At 40.6% G+C, this 20,534-nt stretch overlaps 1 protein-coding gene across 1 annotated transcript; it reads right to left on the bottom strand.

The window, feature by feature from the left end:
- Positions 1-934: 934 nt before the first annotated feature.
- On the bottom strand, positions 935-17,454 carry fam110d (family with sequence similarity 110 member D). Its single transcript, XM_033980674.2, has 2 exons — positions 17,298-17,454; positions 935-4,311 (listed from the first exon to the last, which is right to left on the bottom strand). Exon 2 carries the CDS (start codon positions 3,675-3,677, stop codon positions 2,352-2,354), a length of 1,326 nt encoding a protein of 441 aa, XP_033836565.1. The 5' UTR covers positions 3,678-4,311; positions 17,298-17,454; the 3' UTR covers positions 935-2,351.
- Positions 17,455-20,534: the final 3,080 nt, after the last annotated feature.

Genomic DNA, 20,534 nt, shown 5'->3' on the forward strand with positions numbered 1-20,534 from the left:
GGAGGGAGAGGAGACACAGGAGGGTATTGTGTTTTCAGCTTTGGTGAAGGGGAGTGTGGAGGGTCTGCTGAGTCTTGGGTGGATGTGACATTGTTTTAGAGCGGACATAAGGTTACATGGGTGAGAGGATGGGACAGGAGCGGTAAAAAAGCTGTAGATTGCCAGATGACTTGGAAGATATTATTTTAAAGCTGGCCTATTTACGTTTTGAGGTAGAGTGTCCGACACCTTCTAAAGTCTCTATGGAGATGCTATTGCTAAAACAGAAATGTTCGACAATATGGCATCAATCTGGCAAAGTAAATGTTACAGCCACAATATGTGCACCGCTTGTAATTATAATGCATGTTTGTTGAAGTTTTTTGAGCAATGAAACACCTGCAAATTAATAAATGTAAGCTAGTTAAGGTTAATGCCATAGAGAGAAACATTTCAGGTACAAAAGACCAATAACCTCTGCACAATAGGAGGAAACATGTTATGCTATTATTTTCCCAACAAATGTCGCAATTTGTAACCCATTCTTGTCTGGATACTTATTGTTGTATTGATTGAGCCTATTTCCTGAGCTGAATCACATATGAAGAAACAATACTGGAGTGTGAGGTGTCCCCAAATGGCTCATATAGCATCAGGTCACACAGATGATATTTGTTTCCGAAGACAACCTGTTGCAATTCACTCAATAGCAGACTATGCAGAGAATGCTGAAAGCATTAGCACTGGGTCACTTCAGTTAATGTGAAAAGTGAGAAGGCATTGAAGCATTGATATCTGTGAGATTAGCTCTAGTTGCAATGTTAGATTAATCATATTGCAGTTGATACAGGTTATAATGTAAGTAACACCAATGCCTTATACAATCTAAGAATTATATAAAAATGACAGGCACAAAGTAATGTAAAAGTTTTATATATATGTTTATTTGGTGTGTACACGATACACTTCTCTTTGGAATAAAAACTACATTTTTTGAATGAGATTTATGGTTCACAAGAGCCACTTTGTAAACATGCAGCCAAATGGTTTTGAAAGGGAGGTTACAAAACCCAACAGTCCAGCTTTAAGGAATCCAGGAGTGTGCCATGCTCATGATAAATACAGAAAAGGAAAATATCTGTCTGTAATAAATTGTGCTCATTTATTCCACGTACAGATATACTGTGCCCTGGACAACTCCCAGTCTGACCTCACATACCTCTGAAGCCCCTTTCCATGTTTCAGTGGCAGGCCATGCTATGGAATTGACCCTTCATGGAGATAACACAAAAATCATTGGGATGGATGAAGTGAAGGAGAATGTGTGGCTATCAGACCAGAGTATGTTCAGCCTCCTCTGCTTGTTTTGATGGGAAACACGCTGATGGAGCAGACTGGGAGGTGCAACTGCTGGATGCTGTCATCCAGAGATATGAAAGCAGCAGGCACAGGGGATTTATGTCTTTTGGTGAGTTTTTCTGTACACGCCTGATCACACAACCGGAGAGGCTTATTATGTTGAGGCTAAAGTATTAGTTGTGGTAATCAATAACTCAAGTGTTTACTTAAATATTTAAATAAGTAAAAAAGGATAATGCTTATTGGGATACTGGCCTCGCATGGCTCTACATCCTGCAGCTTCAGTGGTAACATTATGAGATGAATCTCTGTGGAGTTAAATCTATAAGCCTAGTTTCATTTCCTCTGTCCAGTTCAGTGCATTAACAACCCCACAGGGGTGCTTTGCATCTTTGTTCCAACGCCTGCGTTTAAAGAGTAAAAAAAGTAACATACATGCTAAACTGGGACAGTTCCAAATGAGGTACTCATGGTTCACTTCACTCACACACAACTGTTTCCAGTTTGAAAAGACATAGCTTAGTGGTTTTCCATTTCAGGTTAGTCATTTGCTCAACGAGGTGTCACGGACACTGATCTGTGTTGATTGTGTCATGACAAACAAATACTAATATGTGCCTTTGTGAGGTTCAGAAGAGCTGGTTCTATGTTATTTATGAAAGTGGTTCAGTCACTATCAGACAAAACAGCAGTCTACCCAATATACATACATCACACTTTGCTGGTTTTCAAATGTGTCCTTTCTACACCCACACAAGACTTCCATAGGATTTATAAATACAATATATCAATGTGACAGGAAATAACTGCTCGCAGTCATCAGTCTCTTTGGATTTAAAAAAGGGCAAGTGTGGAAAGGTAACCATGTACCATGGAGTGCAAATGGTTGAAGCAAGTTTAACCATCATAACAATATATCGGTATTACAAATAATGTCCTTCTTATATTGCCTGGAAACAGTCTCAGATGATTCTTGCTTATCATTTGTGCAGACTATGCACTCCCTAACAACATTAAACAGTTGACTCTTTGGGTCCCTCACGAGCAGCGTTCTTACATCCATAAAGCCACTTAATGACTCGAGCGTTTCTCTCAATAATGGACACACCAGTTGGAAGTGTCTCCACCAGCTCTTCCTCAAACAATCCATCTCCAGAGTGGCGGGAGAATTCACTCGGCTCTGAGCCACCACAGCCCTCCACTACGCTCCGCAGGGCCAGTGACAGAGTGTCTATGGAGCTGGCACCAGACAGGAAGTTCTCTCTTCCCAAACACTCAATCATTTCCATATCCAAGCCACAGAAAGCAAAGAAATGCTCCGGTTCTGACAATGCCACTGAGCTGCGGATCTGGAGATCTGACTTTGAACGACGCAGATCTCCCAGTTGCCTTCTGTGAACTGGTGGAGATGCTCGTTTCCATGGATCATTTTCATCTTGGTTACTTGAGTGGATGCCATTAGTAATGTTGTCATTGGTACCATTTATAACTTCAGTCTTTTCTAATGTGCTGAAACCTGGGCTTGGTAGTGACCCAGGAGAGCGATCGTGATCCATTTTGCTAGACCGTCTACTTTCTGGTCCACTATCTACAGTGTCTTTCTCATTGGTCCATGACATTCGGGAATCTCCATCCCGTGAAGAGGCCCTCTCCTCACCAATCACCATTTTTTGGATTCTACTGTCTCCTCCACTGCTTTTCTCCCTCATAGATCCTTGGAAGAGGCGTCGGACAAAGCTATAACCCCTGATTTCAGAGATATTGTTCTCTCCTGGTCCAGAACTACTTGGACTTTTGCACTCTTTCTTCTGTCGGTAGATGACAAGTGAGTCTGGCCTCAGCATACGTTTGCCAGTACTTCTCCTAACCACCGGCGCACTATGTGGGGCCACCAGGCTGTGAATAGCAGGTGTTCTAGGACTTGGAGGCAAAACATTGTTCACATTGCTCCTGTTGTTCGCCTCCACATCAACTGAAGTTCTTTTGTTCTCTTTTCTGGAGTCGTAATTTTCGTTTTCATCTTTGGAGGCGACAGAGTCTGACAGGGTGGAGAAGGCTGTGTTGGAGGAGCGGCGTGGAGGGAGGTGAGGTGTTATGTTCCCAGGGCTAACCCCAGCTCGCCGGGGTGGTGGGGTGGCACATGGGACCAGCACGGGCTCCTGCTTGGTGTTGATTACCTGCTGGCTCTTGACATATTTAGCTTTGTCTGCCTCCAGCCTCTCCACGGCACTAATGGAACGCCCGTGGCTTCCTCCGTCTATCTGTCTGCGCAGATAGTCCGGGCCCTTGTTGAGGAGCCTCAGAGGGGAAGGGGAGCCGATTGGTGTTAGCGGTTTCATGGTGATCTACAAAGCAAGGAAGGACATTAAAAGCTCAAGATCAGAGATGGTAAACTGCTTCTGGTGTCCCCCACGGCACCGTACTTGGTCCACTTCAAAACTCAAAAGTGTAGTAAACTCCAGCCACTCATTGCATGTTCTCACATATCTTTCTCAAAAGAGTAATGGTTGGGTAGCAATTCAGGAGACCACAGGCAGACAGTTTGTTGTAAAAACCTCCCAAGATAGTTTGCAGTCTTTGTTGGGCAAACCAAGTCTGCAGACAAATTGATATCTCTATCCAGTATTTAGGCAAGCATTTGACTAAGCAGGGAGGCACAGGGAAGTCCTTTTTTTGTCGGCCAGAGCTCTCCCAAATGAGATGCTCCTAGCCCACAGCGCTTCAAAAATAGCAGGCAGGGTGCTCTTTGAATGGGTTACTTTTCCTCCCCCATAGGCACCCGTCCGTGTTGGTTTTGTGGCGACAACTTCTCCTCAAAAATGAGATATAATGGCTTCAAATATTTGCCTTTCACTGAGGTTTTTGTTTGACGCCGTCGTGGTTGAGCGGACTTGAGGGTGGCCGGCACCAGGGCACTTGATCCGCTGAAGGACAGATGGCCAGATGCCGATCTTGTCCTTGTCCTCACTTCACCTGGAGAGAGAAACAAAAAGAGAAGGAAGGTTTAGTTGGAGGAGCAAGTCTCATGGGCAGACTACAGAGAGCAGATGGCAGAAGAACAGTAGTCCCTAAAGCTCAGCTCATATTATGCTTATTTAAAGCTTGAGGGAGTAGCACGTTCTGGCGCAGTGAAGCAATGGTAAGACTGACATGAATAAGCATTTAATGAGCCTTAGCTCCACATACATAATAAATACAGTGTGCATTAGCGGAGATGCTAGTTAACCATGAGGGAATGGTTAGGTCAGGTCAACAACAGTACAGGCTATATTTAGAGATTAGTGGCACCTATATTGACTCATGACTATTTTGACCATACCCCTTTCTTGTATGGAATAACTATGTTTTTGAGTTATTTTTGGAATTAAAAACAAGAAAAAGTAACAATTTTCCTGCATGGCCACAGAACAGAAAATGCCATAAAAAGTAAACATGTGTAAGTAAACATAAGTGGTATCAAATTCTCTTTTTGATATTTCTTTAAGGCCAAGGTCTAAACTTCCACTACTGCAAAACAATTGGAATGGCAGCAATATCTAAAAAGCTATGATAACTTTGAAACATGCAGAATTAGATTAGATACAAAATTGACTCAAACGTGTATCACAGTGAACCAAGGGCACATTGACATCAAAATCCTTAACATCAGGTTAGCACACCATCGTGAACTTAGCTCTATTTGTTATTTATGGTGTTTTGAAGTACACCATATGGTAAATACATTAATGCTGCACAACAGTCTAAGAAGAGAAAGCGGGGGTGGACGCCTATATTGGGACCGGCTCAACCAAGACAGTATTTATAGTTTGAAAACTTCCCACCAGCTTCTTTGCCTACTCGTGTGTCTATGTGCGAGTATATACATGTGCGAACCATACTGTATATTCCTGCTCTATTTCTACGCTAAGCCTGTGAGCATGTCCATGTGTCAGCAAGAGGCAATAAGAGGCTTCCCTATAAATGAAAGACTAACTCTATGCACGACTAGGCAGCAGATTCCCATGGCTTTACATTATCTGGAGCTTTTTATATGAACCAAAAAGAAAGACAGGTACGTGCCTATTAGTGTACAAAGACAATATAAAACCCAGGAATACATGTGGTGCCCAAATTTTATGCACCTCTGTTTAAATTGAATGAAGCAAGATGAGACAAATAAAGGCTTCCGTGCAGCAGGAGGGTGTTACATTGGCGGGTTGAGCCTTCCTCTGGGCACGCTGCTCCTATTGTCAAGCGCTATTTTAGCCTTTCCGTTGAATAAGGTAGAACAATGAGCAACCACCTTTGGCAGGAAAACGGATCTACACTCTATCATCTTGCAAGACAAAATGGGTGGCATAAAGAACTAATGCAAGCACATGGAGTTCGAGAGTGGTTTCTTGTGTTATATGACTGGAAATTATAGTGCATGAGTTGAGTTCTACAATTATGCAACCTTAAAGGCCCTGTACTGTATTTTGTTTCCCTGTGTATTTGAGCAAATATATTGTATAAGCAGCGCTGGTTGTCAAAATATATCTACTGTGTACTGTCTGCATCTAATTATAATGTGTTTTATTGTCAGATAATCAGGAAGTGTGAATTAACTTGCTAGTTGTTCTTTGCTTCACCACAAAAAACTCACGGTAATGGTAACTAATAAGACAAGTGAGCACGTTTAATGTCAAGTAATAGAAACTGCCATACAACTGATGACTAAAAGTGAAGTTGATAGTATGTACCCTATTATCTAACTTACAACTGGGCACATTGGTAGGTGTGACTTTACGTAACTCTACCTTCATCAATGCTCACTGGGAACATCAGTCAAATGGGACACAGCTATAACTTTACTAAGAAAAGCGGTTGGGGGCAACAGTCTGACAGGACATTTTTCCAGATGTCTGGCAGTAAAGGACCAGGAAACCTAGCCATTGTTGTGGAAGAGTTCTGGGAAAATGTCTCCCAACAGCTGTAGGGGGGGGCACGAATGGTCATCAAAGGAGAAAAATGGGCAGAAAACTATGAGGATACGTTAGGGCTGCTGTGGATAGGGTATTTATTAGACAAGTCTCTTCCGGTGCAATCTGTTTTCCATGTGATTTGGAAGTGTAACAGTGGCAGACTAATGCTATTGAAGCGTTAAAGGATTACCGCCACAGGAGCCTAAACAAAGTCACTAATCCCTACGTTTGGTGTTGCATTGAAGGGAATGAGGGTAATGTCTGCAAATTCATATTGGTATAAAGACTATAAAGCCAATATCAAAGGGTACAGTATAAGCTAATCCCTAATGACCTAGAAGCTAACCTGGAAATCCATAGGCGTGCCTGGCATACCCGAATGTGCCCTACTTACCGAGTCCCCATGCTTTTTGCCTGTTCAATGACCATGACCATTAGTATGAAAACTACTGCTAAAAGGCTATTACAATCACAACCTGATTGGAAGACTTTTTTTTCATTGACATCTGATTTCTGTAGGTTTACTCTCACCCAAACCTTTCACCTAATCACCACGCAACAACCACACTGACTCAGAATTAGCATAGAGTACAATAGCCACCGTGAGACCCATTGACAATAACGAGCCAAATTATTCACTAGTACCTTCACCTACAATGTAAAGAGCAGGGACTCTCTAGTGTTAGTTGACTCTTCGCTGTAGGCTGTCATTAACCTAAAGCCTTCCCCAATGCTCTTGTTTCTGATCTCCTCCTCCCCTTGTAACTAGTGTGCCTTTCATTTCAGCCTCGCTCACGCTCTCTCTCCTTCCCACATTTGATCTATGCTTGTCTGCTCTATCTGCCACAGGGGCTCTTCACCCTTTCATTTTGCTGTTTTCCTGTATACGCCCTTTGCATTTCCCTCCCCCCCTCCCCAACTCTGCAACTCCTCAACTCTGTTCAATAGATTGAGTTAGTGTAACCTTAGTTCAAACATCGAAATACTGTAGCTTCCAGTCAAGACATAAATAAAGTATTCCAAATTTTGGTTACTTTTAGAGACGAAAAAATAGCACCTATTTGGAAGCAGTGTTGATGCCGTCGGCCTGTAAAAGTGTGGAAGACCCATGTAAAAGAAAACCATGCATGGGTCAAATTTTCAACAGTTTTATGTAGTTTGATATGGACACATGGACAAGTAAGTTCAGACAACCACCACTGATTGAGATTTATGTAAGGGCTTGCAGTAAATTTCACTGTCTCATGTAAGCAGATATCGTTCAAGCCAATCATGCTTAGTAGAGTTTTTAACAAGATTCATATCACTATTTAAAACAGTTGTCCAAGTACATAAGCTTCCTCTAACATTTCCTATGTGTGTTTACTCTAATGCCCCATGTTGCTTCCATGTCTGCGTCCTCCTTCTGAAGCGGAAGACGCAGCCTGCAGGGGATGCTTAGCCACGCACCCCCATGAACTCAAAGAGGAACCAGATGTTTGGTCATGCTACATCAAGACATTGGGCTTACCCTGACACAAACCTGTCAAAGGAGGAGACTACGGCCTTTTCATCAACAACATTGTTTGGGCTACTCCTGTCTGACCGCCCTGAAAGTAGGTTGTAGGACTTAAATAGGCCAGATTTTCCAACTGTGCTCCAGAAAACAGCTACACAATATGTCCAACTAGGAAGTGATTGTTCATGCCAAGCCAGCCCAGTTTATCATCAACACCTGAAGCCCATATCTAAAGGAAAAAACAGCTGGCCTCGCTTATGAAGGTTAAAGGAAATCCGGGGTGAATAATGCGTTGGGTTAAATAGATAAGAACTTGATAAATTCCCCAGAACCACCTTTGAAGCTATTTGGAATGCATTCAGCACACTTACCTGTCAAATCAATCTTTGCACAAAAAGCATCTGCTGCAGACAAGAAACCAACTGGCCACTTCCACGAACGTCTTCCCTCTGTTCCTTTGTCACCACAGATTGCCAACCTTCTTTAAGCTAACATCTGGTGCCGCTATTAGCAATGGCAAAGACTAATCGCTAATGTCTTGCCGTGTGAATGTTTAAATGTTAGCTGTGACGAAAACAAAGCACGTGCACACTTTAGCTGCAATTAGTTTCAATGCTAAATGTATCTAGCTAATGTGTTTGTATTCGAAACTGGTTTGGACATTAACTAGCGTTGCGGCTTTGCTACTATGAAAAGTCTGTTAAGGGGAAGGCCTAAGAACAAGAAGGCGTCATCCCTAGCGTTTTAAACAAAGGCAGACACCAGCTTTTCTTTGCATTATTAATGAACCACAACAATAGTCTTTCTCCAAATGGTCAGATAAGGCTTGGCTTGGCTGCTGTCTCGAATTAATCAAGGGAGGGAAAGGTATAAGTAACAACATGGTGACAATAAATGTTACCGAGCCAGAGGACACAAAGAAAAAGTCAGACAGACAATTGTAAATCCTGCAGCTCGAAGCACTATTAGCAACTTGATATACAGTTCCAAGCTAAATAAGGCTTAGGACAACTTCAGGGGCCCCAACTTGAATTGACCTCCACCCAAAACAATAAAATGGACAAGATAGGCTCCTAACTCATTGCTGGTATCTCTTTTGTCATTCAAAACAAGTGATAGCAGCAGCAGTTACGCACTGGAGCTGTAAACTGAAGGTTATGATGTGATAAGATACGCTTGGAATATGGTGTGTAAGCTAGCAAACGCAGCTAAACTGAATTATATGCAACAAATGATTTAGTCTCACAATTTAAGCAGTTCTTTTCATCTTTAGAGTTATACTAGGCTACTTTATGTTAGGGCTTTATCTTCACTGCAACACCCACTGGCCGATAACATTTGCAATGAATGTACATTCATATATTTATTCTAGCTATAATCAACAGACTTTCATGGCTTTTTGCAAAATGACGAAGGTGTGTTGCTGATAACAAGTGCATTGACCTATAAAAGTTCATGACTCACATATATACCTTTTCAGCTGGTAGTTTTCAAGAAACAAAAAGGATGGAACTTGAACTGGATATTGATATCAAAATAGCTTATCTTTTGGGCACATCTTACATAATGACAATAGTCTGCAGGTAAGAATCCGTTGAAAGAGACACCTGGACAAACCTGGAGAGTTAGAATGTTGAGCTGATGTGATGCGAGTTGATGGCTGACCTAATGCATCTCTGCATTTGCATTGATGTCAGTAGGCTGCTAAATCCTTGAGGGTGTCTTATGTCATGTTGTTTACTTAGTTTGAATGTGAATAGTGTAACGGCTATGCTAACAATGGGAATTTATCACAAAAGAGAATGTAAAACATGTTTAGGCATCCCTGGAATTAATAAAATATCATTGTTTTGCTGTGTTATTAGTAATTAGAAAGCATTAGCAATTGCATATTGCAATAGCTAAGCTAAAATTGTTATTAACAAAACAACCAAGGAGTAACTAACTAGTTACAATATTGCTCACATGACCCAGTGTATCTTGAAGGCTGTGCCAGTGTCTTTTTGTTTTAACAATTACAATTAAAATGATTATTTTAATTATTAATAATTATAAATATATACAGCCTTATACACACACGCATACAAAATACTAACAACATGCTAACAAAGTTTTTTTATAATGTCAATTTTTACAGGATATCTTTTAGATTTGGCATACAAAGCTGAAGGCTTTTATAATGTCATGCATACTATCATCACTGCTCATGCAGCCTCATATACCAGCCTGGATGTGAAACACAGGGCAACAGAGATTCTCCTCAAATATCTGCTCCTATATCTACTGCTGTCAGAGATATTTATTATGGGCACCTCACTGATGTGTTCCCACTATGTGAACTCTCATTAAACTCTCAGCTGGTGCCATTGCACTGAAAGACAGCGCTGTCTGGACCGTTGCCAGATGTTTTATTTCACCAACTCGGCACATTCTTCACTCTGCCAGGCTCACGCCAGCTTCAACAACGTGATAAAAGACGGGTCAGTGGATAGTGGCCTCTGTACTTACAAAGAGCAACACAAAAGTCAAAACATAGTTAGTGGCGATAAATTATGTACCTGCACACCTGTAAAACTCTTTAACTGACAGAATCATCTACTTAGAGGAAATCACTTTTAGGATCAGAGGGATTCTAACAGCACCCAAATGTAAGGTTAGCAAAAGGACATCACAGTGCCATTGTGAAGGGCTCTCAAACACATTCTCATGACATTAACTGTGAAAGATTAGCACCAACTTGTGAGTGCAATTGACATGGCTGTTTGCGCCTTGTGAGTGGCTCCAGCTGTGATGTGTCCCCAAATACCGGGTCATTTGTCCCTGTTGTGCCAGGCCCCATCAAACATTGATCAGCTTTCTGCACAGCTGAACTCAGTCTGACCACTCTGCACGGAGCACATCAGCAGGACACAAATAGGTTAATGCAATAGCTGTTGTGGTTTACTTTTTATAGCACGTACATTATGTGACTGGAAGGGTTAGTCTTTTGAAAATTCACTTTGGGATACATTTATTTGGACATTGTTACTTTGTAATTAGGCTACTTGTGACATTATTCTACCCTGATTCTTGTAAAAAATGATTGTGCAAAAATAAAGACTCGAGATAACATATTTTACATTAAACTCTATAAAGTACTCCTTTCCTGCTATTTACTGTTCCACAACTATGAACAGTTAGACACTCACTTGGCACACTGAACCGTTAACAAAAATACACTTGCACATTCCTTCACTTTGGCCATTTTTAAACTCACTGTCTCACTTATTGTCAATCATATGTGGCTTGATTTGATGTGGCAATATTTCACCAAAATCCGCAACAAGAAGGACCTTCCAAAAACACTGCATTACAAACTCCCTTGACTGCACTGATGTTTTTATTCTCTGCCATCTACGCTTACCCGTTAACCTCTGCTGAACCGGCATGCTGTCTTCTCCTATTATTTTACAGTCCAGCCCACTGCTTCCCATCGCAAACAGTGCCCAAGTGCCACAGGAAGCAACCCCTCCGGTACATTCACCTTTCTTCTCCCTTTTTCTTCACTTCAATCTGCCAGAATAACCAGACAACTGGGCCAGCCTGAGGACTTTTTAGCCATACCACCTCCGTCCCTCTGCAAAGTAGCCCCGATGTATCCCGTGGTCCCTTGCGCTTGAATGAATGGTTGGACATTATCAGATGTGGTGGGGCAACTCAGGCGCAGGCCACGACTGTGAACAATTACTGGGATGTGCGAGTGGAGGGGAGAAGAGCCCTCACAGCTGTCACCCACACACAGGGGACTGTCAAGAGATGGAGACGTGTCAAATCAAGTTGCTGGCTCTTCACTGCCCACGATAAATTATGGATAACACAATATACTGATGTGATGTAACAGGAAGAATGACTGGGCGGTTTGGGGTAGGGCTGCCAGATATACTGAGATATATGAGATAATTTCCTCCACAAACAAGAAAATATCCTGTCTTTTTCTACATGAGAAACTGCAAACCCTGTAGTTTAGATCTGCACAAACATGTTCTGAAGTGTGATTTTAGTATTAGTTTGACAGTTCATATTTCATTCTTTTTGTTAATTCTTCTGGATGGATTTAAATTCTGAACTTTGAACATAATTATATTCTAAAAACATATATTACAAATGTTTAAATAGCAATGCTTGTCACAAAAATTGTAATTACATATTTTTCCCAAATTGTTGAACTTCTTGAAATGGGGATATGTACTGAGTAGACAAGACGGTGTGTGTGGGCATGTGTATGGATGATACACACATACACTTTACATGCATGCACACACACATGCACACACACACATGGTGAAGGAATGTTATAGATAAATGCTAACTACAAATTTGGGCAAACGATGAATTGTGACCTAACTTTTCTGTACAATCTCTGCTACTGCGATCAACATCTGGATTGTGTGATTTAGTTAAACATGGGGGGTAAGCTCTCACAAGTATTATACTTCTGCTTACTCCTTTTGAGCATTGTGCAACATTTGGATTTGGATGTACACTGTTTTTGTGTTTGTCTGAACTGGCAAAATGTATTTATTTATTTTATTTATTTATTTTTTTTCTTATTATGCCTGCTCAAATAAACAATATTCATTCATTCAGTAGACAAGGCCTATATAAATGCAGATGAAAGATTTAAAATTTACAAATGCATGTGTACACTGAGCAAATCTGAAAAGTTATGTTTGAAAGGTTTGTCAGATTTTAATTCCCAAGTTGTATTTTATTATTAAACCTAAAATAAGCATCAGGTGCCAATCTCACTTCTGAGCATTTAAGTATTTCTCAAGAGTAAAATCTCCTAAATAATCCAACCAGATACAGCATGTTGATTTCCAAGAGGCACAACAAGCCCTCCTTCTATTCTGAAAAATACGTCTTTGCCTGTCAAATGAATGTGATTCCACGGGCTATGTTTACATAACAGCGAACAACCTGCTTGTTACGTAGATTGCAGGTTTTGTTCCTTTTTTTTCAACCAGACGTTAGTAAGAGTGGCAATCACATTATCAGTGGGCAGATTGGTTTCTGGAAGTTCTCACATTAACTTGAATGGTGACTTTTTTGACTCCCTCTTCCTTCTTTTCAAATTGGTCTTCCTGCAAACAGACGGTAAGAAACTTCCCAGAGATTGTTGGTGCAATGAACCAAACAAGGCGACAAGGGGCAATAAAGCTAAATTATAAGTGTGAGGAGTAAGTCTGTGAAGTCTCACTCTTGTGCATGTCAAAAGTCCCAAACCAGCTGCTCCTCCACACCACACACTTTTAACATTGCATTGGGGGAGATGATGTCATTAGCCCACTACTTTTTAACCCTGTAATTAGAAACTTGAGATTCCCGCCATAACTTGGGGGTCTTTGCAAATCCATGAACAATGCAACAAACCAGAGAGTTAGCATAACAAATGTTTTAGCCCCATGTTCGAATGTGCAGTGATGTTTTTATGGCTCTGCTCCAAAGAAAAAGCAAGAGTCCGCTCACAGTGCACAGGCGATTGTTCAAGTGATATGAAACACATTGTGAAGTGGAGCCATGAAATGCCCCGTGGCTTCCGCTTGTTCTCTCCGGGCTGTGCTGATATGGCCCTTGACAATCTGATTATACTTTTTAGTATAGAGCCTTGCCAAACACAGAAGGATAAACAGAAAAGTTTTGATGCCATATAATGTTTCTGAGTTTGAAGAGAGCATTGAAAGGGCAATGATGATGGCTTCCCAGCAAAGTCAAGCATTTGGTCCACTTGACGATGTGTCAGACCTACCAGGCTGAGGCTAACTGCAGCACAGTTTAATGCATCTATAACATGATTTTAGTGATATGGAATATACTGTAAAATAAAAACTGACTTCATGATCATATTAGTTCTTGTGCTCTGAATAGTTATTCCTCTCTTCAGATAGATATAAGGCAGTGTCCACCAGTAATCTGACCAGAACTGAAGAAGCAGCTTGGATGAGCAGCAAAACGTCTTCACTCCTACACCTTTTTGTCCAGTTGACAAATTAGAATTTTTCTTGTACTATGGATCATACCTGGACGACTGAGGGATTACACAGACAGACATCTGAATAGTTATTGTAACTTAAATTAAATAAATGAATGAACAATACATTCCTTGGCTTGGACAGAAAAGTCCCTGAAGAACAGTTTCTTTTGAAATAGCTACAAGAGCTACTTTGCTATGATATGATTTAGGATAATAAACTTTTATTTGAATATGAATCACACATTTACACTGTACCCATATTGGTAAATCATGCTATTGCACTGTTGACTTAAGGTGAGGATAATCACTTGATTATTTTATGAGATCAAGGCACAGCAAATCACTAAATTCCATAAATCCTTACTCCCATAACACTGTTTCAAATAGCCTGAGAATAAAGAAAATGCAAGTTCAGGCTTAGTTAAAAATTAGCACCTGGAGCAATCACATTGTTTATTGGAAGATAGTTGGTTAGGAAAGTTACAATCTGACAAGTGTATTCCAGCTCTCTCGAGACGCCCTGGAGATGTTGAATGTTTACACCACACCCTTTACCCACATCACAACCGACAACATCAGTCCTGTGTAATACACCAAGCAGGGGCACGATACTGAATTACATTTCATTTAGTCTTGCAAATCAACCCTGCTGACATAGACTGAAGATAGCAACCTCCTTCTGCCTCTGCCTACTACTCTCCATAGGCCCTCCGCTCTGCAAAAATCAGGAAGAATTTACTCTAGTTGGAGCACCTTCAAACGGAACGTGTACTTCAACCGCATCTGGAAAATTAGCACAGCGCCACATGATTCAAGGCAAGGGAAAAAGATATGCCATAATTGAAGGGATGGCTGCACCAGTGGTTGTGTCCTAGTATGACACAATGATTGGTGTTGGCTGTAAGCATTTTTTACAATCTATGACTCACCGGAGCTCTAAGGCAAAGGATGCAAGCCCGGTCGCATTTGAGAGATTGCGTAAAAAAACAAAAGCTGCAGACCTATAAAAGATGCGTAGGATAGGAAATTGCCCATGTCAAGTTGCAGTACGTCATGCATGGCCTTCGGGTTTACAATCGGAGGCAAGGAGATAGATGAAGGAACATAGGACCTTGCCAAAACTTAACAAATAGTCCTGAACAATTCTTCTGACCAGCACTGCGATTGGATTTGCGATTTATGTCTTAATAGTAGAATTCAGTTAAAATTTCACACTTTAAACACTAGCATTTGAGAGAAGGCTGCACTGAAATATGAACTAATACAACAATCTAACAATGCATTTCAGAACATGTTTGTTTGATAGCTAAACAACCGCAGTCCTTTTAATTTCAGTTTGATAGCTACACTTCTTGCAGCCCTATTAGTAAGAGGCAAAAACTGTTCCTCTTCAACTCTCACCCTAAAAATGATGCAATTTGGAGGACACATGCAGTCTGTTTAGTCTGTCACCTAGAACTTGTTGGAAGGCACATATCAGCCCTCGGTTTGAGATTGAGGAGGGAGTAGATGGATGTGGGGGAGAGGTGGGGGTGGCGACCTCGAGGGCACGTCTGATACCAGGAGTCTGTCCCTCCAGGCTACTCTTATACACCGCATTCACTCCATTTACATGCGGCGCTTAGGCAGACTACGCTCCCACACTCACGATGAGATTACAGGTTTTCATGCACAATAACAAGTGAGCTAGCTACTTTACTAAGCCCTGTTTGTCTTTTTATTCAGAAGCCACAGATGATACAAGCCATGTGCTCTTTGTGTTAGTGCCAACCATGGTTAAAATTGAAACGGTTCACTGATTATATCCATGGTTATCAAAAAGATTTGCACAGTTGTCATAGCGATGAACAAATTAAAACAAAATATGATATGATTTCAATGGGAAAAAGACTTAAAATTTCAAAACAGGAAGCAGAAACCTACAAATATTGAAAAACAAAATGAATGATACATTATTGAACAATGTATGTGTATGCTATGTCAGTAATTTTACACTTTAAATCCACTTGACAGCTTTAATTTAACCAAAACCAAAACATTAACCACAAAAATTACTCTAGTTGCAATCCCAAATTTGTGTGTAGATTTGTTTTACATTAACCAGGGCTCTTTCCTTAGTACAACTTTAACCTGGCTCATAATCCAACTTTATTCAGGTGTGTTTGTCTGATTAAGAATTACAACCTCGCCAACCGCTCCAAAAAATAACTAGGCTATAACTTTAGCTCGTGCACACAAACCGTCTGATTAAATGTCACATCTTTGGTCCTACTTTGAGTTCTTCTGGCTCTTAGGTAACTCTGTCTTAATTAGAGTATTTTTCATAACAGAACAGCTCGGTAAGACGATTGTCAAACTTTCCCTTCCTTGATTAGATGGTTTGAAGCCAAAGTCCCTCTTGCACCATCCAGATGTAAATATTTAGCAGCTAAGATGGGTTAAAGCTGGTGGCCCGGGTCAGCTATCTACCTCAATCATAGTGGTCAATCATCCACCGTCTAAGTCCTCTCTCATTCTTTCTCTCGAGCTATATTACTGACTGGATGTCCAAGGATGACTTAAACCAGGCATATAGGTTTACATGGGGCAGTGATGAATTGTTGGGCTTCTCAAATAAGTCCCTCCAAACGCCACATCTGTTGTTTATGAGTTGTCAACACATCCATGCACGAGCAGACATCCATCAGCCAGACACTGCCAAGGAGAATTTCTACAGCATGGTAGTAAACATGCCATAAAGCTCTAGACAGTCAGCTTGTAACTGCCCCCTAAAATCAGCTGGGAAACATAGAATGGCTTTTAAATGCGATATAAATGGGAAATTGCAGGAGGTGGTTTGAAGTTATGGGAATCACTGTTTACCTACAGCCTTTTTGACAGTGAAGAAGTGGCTGCCGTAGTGACTGAGCATCTGTCTATACCAAATCACAACCACATGTTAACAGCAGTATGATAGTAAGCAAGTAGCCTAATCTTTATCAAATCAATGCAACTAAAAGGTGATGGTGGCCAAAAGGCACTATTTGCGCTTGTGGGACGTGTGCCACCCGTGCATTGACACGTTTACGCACTGCAAACACGTAGGCTACAGAGCAACATAAGGGCTGGTAACTGGAAAACATGCTTTATCGAGCAAATGTGAAGTCTACCTAAAGTTGCCAGCGTGTGAGCCAGAGGAAGGCCATCAGAATGAAAAATGGGGACCGTTGCCATAGCGATTAACCATTTAAGACAAAAATATCATATCTTTTGAATGGGAAAAAGTCCTTATAACGTTGCATTTAACAGAAAGTTGAGACCTATGAATACGTCAGTGCCAGGTTTACTTTATAAGTCAATCTTTGTAATTCGTTAATCTTTATGAAAACAGCAATGCTGCTTCACAGGACTTTGAGGCGAAAACAGTAATAACAAGCAAACGCACGCACCTCTCACGTCACGGTCACGTTAAACTTTACCCAAACGCCCCAAAAAACATTTCCACGTGAAGAAAATCAATACCAACCTGTTCCGTTCCGTCCATCCACCGAAACTCGCGTGAAATCCAGTAAAGATCCGGAGCTCCTCTCACTGTGACAGACGCCGTGACCGTGCGTAATATGCGTCCGTCCGCACGGCTGTGCTGCGAGCGCTCCGCTGGCTGATGGCACACTGAGGAGAGACGCACGGCTGCAGCGCCGTTAAAGAGAAACAGCGAAGGGGGGCGGGCAGGTAGACTACAGCAGGACCGGGCCAGTCACAGGCCAAGGCACTGTGTAAACTGACTGTCGTCACCGCTGCCAGCAGGGGGTGTGGGCTGTAGGGTGAGGGGTGTGGAGGTGTGGGGTGGGTCGCGGACTGGAGGAGGGACGCAGGGACACGTGTGGAGTCAAGAGCTTATTTGTGATCTTTCACCCCGGTATAAACGTTTACTGACTGAAGAGGCGCTGTCACGTGACGTGTATCAGCTGTTTAAGGGAGTTATGAAGTATTAATGCTTTATTTTCACAAAGTCATATGTGCGTGTCATAAATCAATCAATCCACTTTTATTGTTATTTATTATTTGCAGAATAATCTATAAAAGACGGCTATATAAAACATGTATTTTTTTTTTATTTTTTTTTTTCATAGCAAAAGCTAAACTTGGGCACTCCACACATTTTGTAGACTGGTATTGTCAGTGGTGGGACAAGTACTCACTAAAGATCCATACCGGAGTAAAAAAAAATAAAAATAAAAATAAACCCCAAGTAAAAGTAAAAGTATCGCATGAAAAAAATCGACTTACGTAAAGGCATTAAAGTACCTGTTTAAAGAAGTACTTAAAGAGTAAAACATAAAAGCATTTTGTGCAGATTTTGAGATCTAATAAAGCCTCAAATGTTTTGATTTGAAGATTTGTGCTCAATTTTGTTCAACAGAAACAATTCATCTTTTTATTCTAGCTGTTTTTATTTGTTTATTTGTTGTCATATTTTATTATGAACATGTTAAAAATAAACCCTCAGCCTTTTCTACAGGTCTCAAAAAATAATACAAAAATCCTTTTACTTTTCAGTGTTGTTCAGTAAAGTACAGATACTGCTCTCAAATGTAGTGAAGTACAAGTTAAAAGTATCCACTTTAAAATGTACTTAAATATTACAGCTACCCAAAAATTGTACTTCAGTACTTTACTACTTTTACTTTGTGTCGTTCCACCACTGGGTATTGGTATTAAAACCTATTGTCTTGAAAGTAAATATCACATGTTGAAAATCTAAATTAATAATGGATTCGCTATAGAGCTGATTAATCCATTGATGAATTAGCTCTCGTTGGGTTGATGGGATAAGCACAGACTAATTCAGGATTGATTACCAGGTGGCCCTTGTCCTCCGGTTTGATTAACATTCACTTCACACTTGATCTTACTGATTTTCTCAGGCACATCTTGTGTTAATCTGCAGTGATCTGATCTGATGAGTAAAGACTGTGTCTGTTGTTATGCAAATGATGCATGCGATGTTGCTCTCTTGCATTACTGCATTGGTTTCTATGTGAGGAAATGAGGCGTGTAATGTTGTAGTGAAGTGTGAATCATAATTAACAAAAGAAAACTGATTTATATAGTATCCATCACAGTAGCTATAAGGTTGTACTCATTTTACCATGTGTATTTCAGGCACCTACTTTTATTACAGGGATCATCAATATTCTATAAAAAAAAACAAAAAAAACCACACATTTCCACAATAGTATTGATGTAAATCTATTTTAAACATGGCACAGCAAGGTAAAACTCTACAGGCAACCACATAATTATACAACGTGCATCACATATAACGGCTTGCAAAGCAGGGCCTGGACAGGTTAGTACTTGGATGGGAGACAGCTGGGAACTCCACAGTGGGGCACAAGTGGCAAAAAACTGCAGATTGGCAGCCTCACTTCTGCCAGTCTGCCCCAGGGCACTTGTAGTGACAATAGTACCTTACCACCACCGAGTATGGAGTGAATAAATACTGCACTGCAAAACACTTTGGGTGTCATGAAAGGTGCTGTATATATCTTTCATTCAATCAACCAGCATCCAGATATTTACATGAGACATTTTCACTTCAAAGGCTGTTTTATCCAAATGCATTTTTCGCGACTATGAAAATAATGATCACCCGTTAAAGTATATACACAAAACTTTCCAATTTTGTACTTCTTGCCTTAAAAATAAAAGGCTACTAAGTTTCAAAGCTAAGTAATGCACCTTCTTACCTCTCATGTGTTGGACAAATCCAGACCATTTGGGAATCACAGAAGCTGCAGCACTGAATAGCTAATAATAATAATAATAATAATAATAATAATAATAATAATAATAATAATAATAATAATAATAATAATAATAATAATAATAATAGCTTGTTTAGTTGGAATTTATAGAGTAACTACAGTAGTCCTGAAAATAGTGGGATACATTTTTTTGCTATTAACAAAGTACAATGCAGATTATTGCAATAAAATAAACCAAAACAGCACAAGTAGTAGTTACTGTAAGCCCCTACAAGCTACCCACTATGTTCAAAGCTGCGTTACTGTTCATTGGCTCTAACTCTCTCTGCTTGTGTGTTTACCCAGCTCACCTCTGGTCATAAAGCCCAGGCTGAGTGCACCATGGCAGAGCAGAGGAGAGGGGAGGGGAGCTAGGGGGAGATAGAGCGGAGATCTCCACACACCTGTTTCTCATTCCCGAGCTCATCGCGCATGACAGCCCAGAGAGGAGAATGAGGAAGGCCAGTGCTGAACAGAGAGAGCAGAGCCACTGGAAATATGTGAGCTAGATATAAACCGGTCCTAAAACAGTGCTATGTTGTAGAGGATCATGTGCACCATACATCACAACACTTGTATGTCTTTGTTATGGGTTGGCCTTGAACAACACATACCTGCATCACTTTTATTATTTTGGCGTATGAATCACTTGATATTTAAATAGTAATGACAACTTTTCTCTGTGTTGCATCTCCCTATATAGTAAAAACTAAGAATTTTTTATAAAGTAATATGTAGCTTCTCATTTATCTCAATGCACTGCCAATGTAAGCAATATATTTTAACCTTTAATTTAAACTATAAACTATTTTACACCTGACATTTACAAAAATTAAATCATATAAATGTAATCTATGAATATTGTTTCAGCAATTTGAATTGGAAAATGGGACCACAAGTTGCAAATATCTCTGCAATAATAAAGCATCCAAGCAGTCACCATTTTGCACGTT

Source organism: Periophthalmus magnuspinnatus, chromosome 16, assembly GCF_009829125.3.
Source record: "Periophthalmus magnuspinnatus isolate fPerMag1 chromosome 16, fPerMag1.2.pri, whole genome shotgun sequence".
NCBI classification, from domain to species: domain Eukaryota; kingdom Metazoa; phylum Chordata; class Actinopteri; order Gobiiformes; family Gobiidae; genus Periophthalmus; species Periophthalmus magnuspinnatus.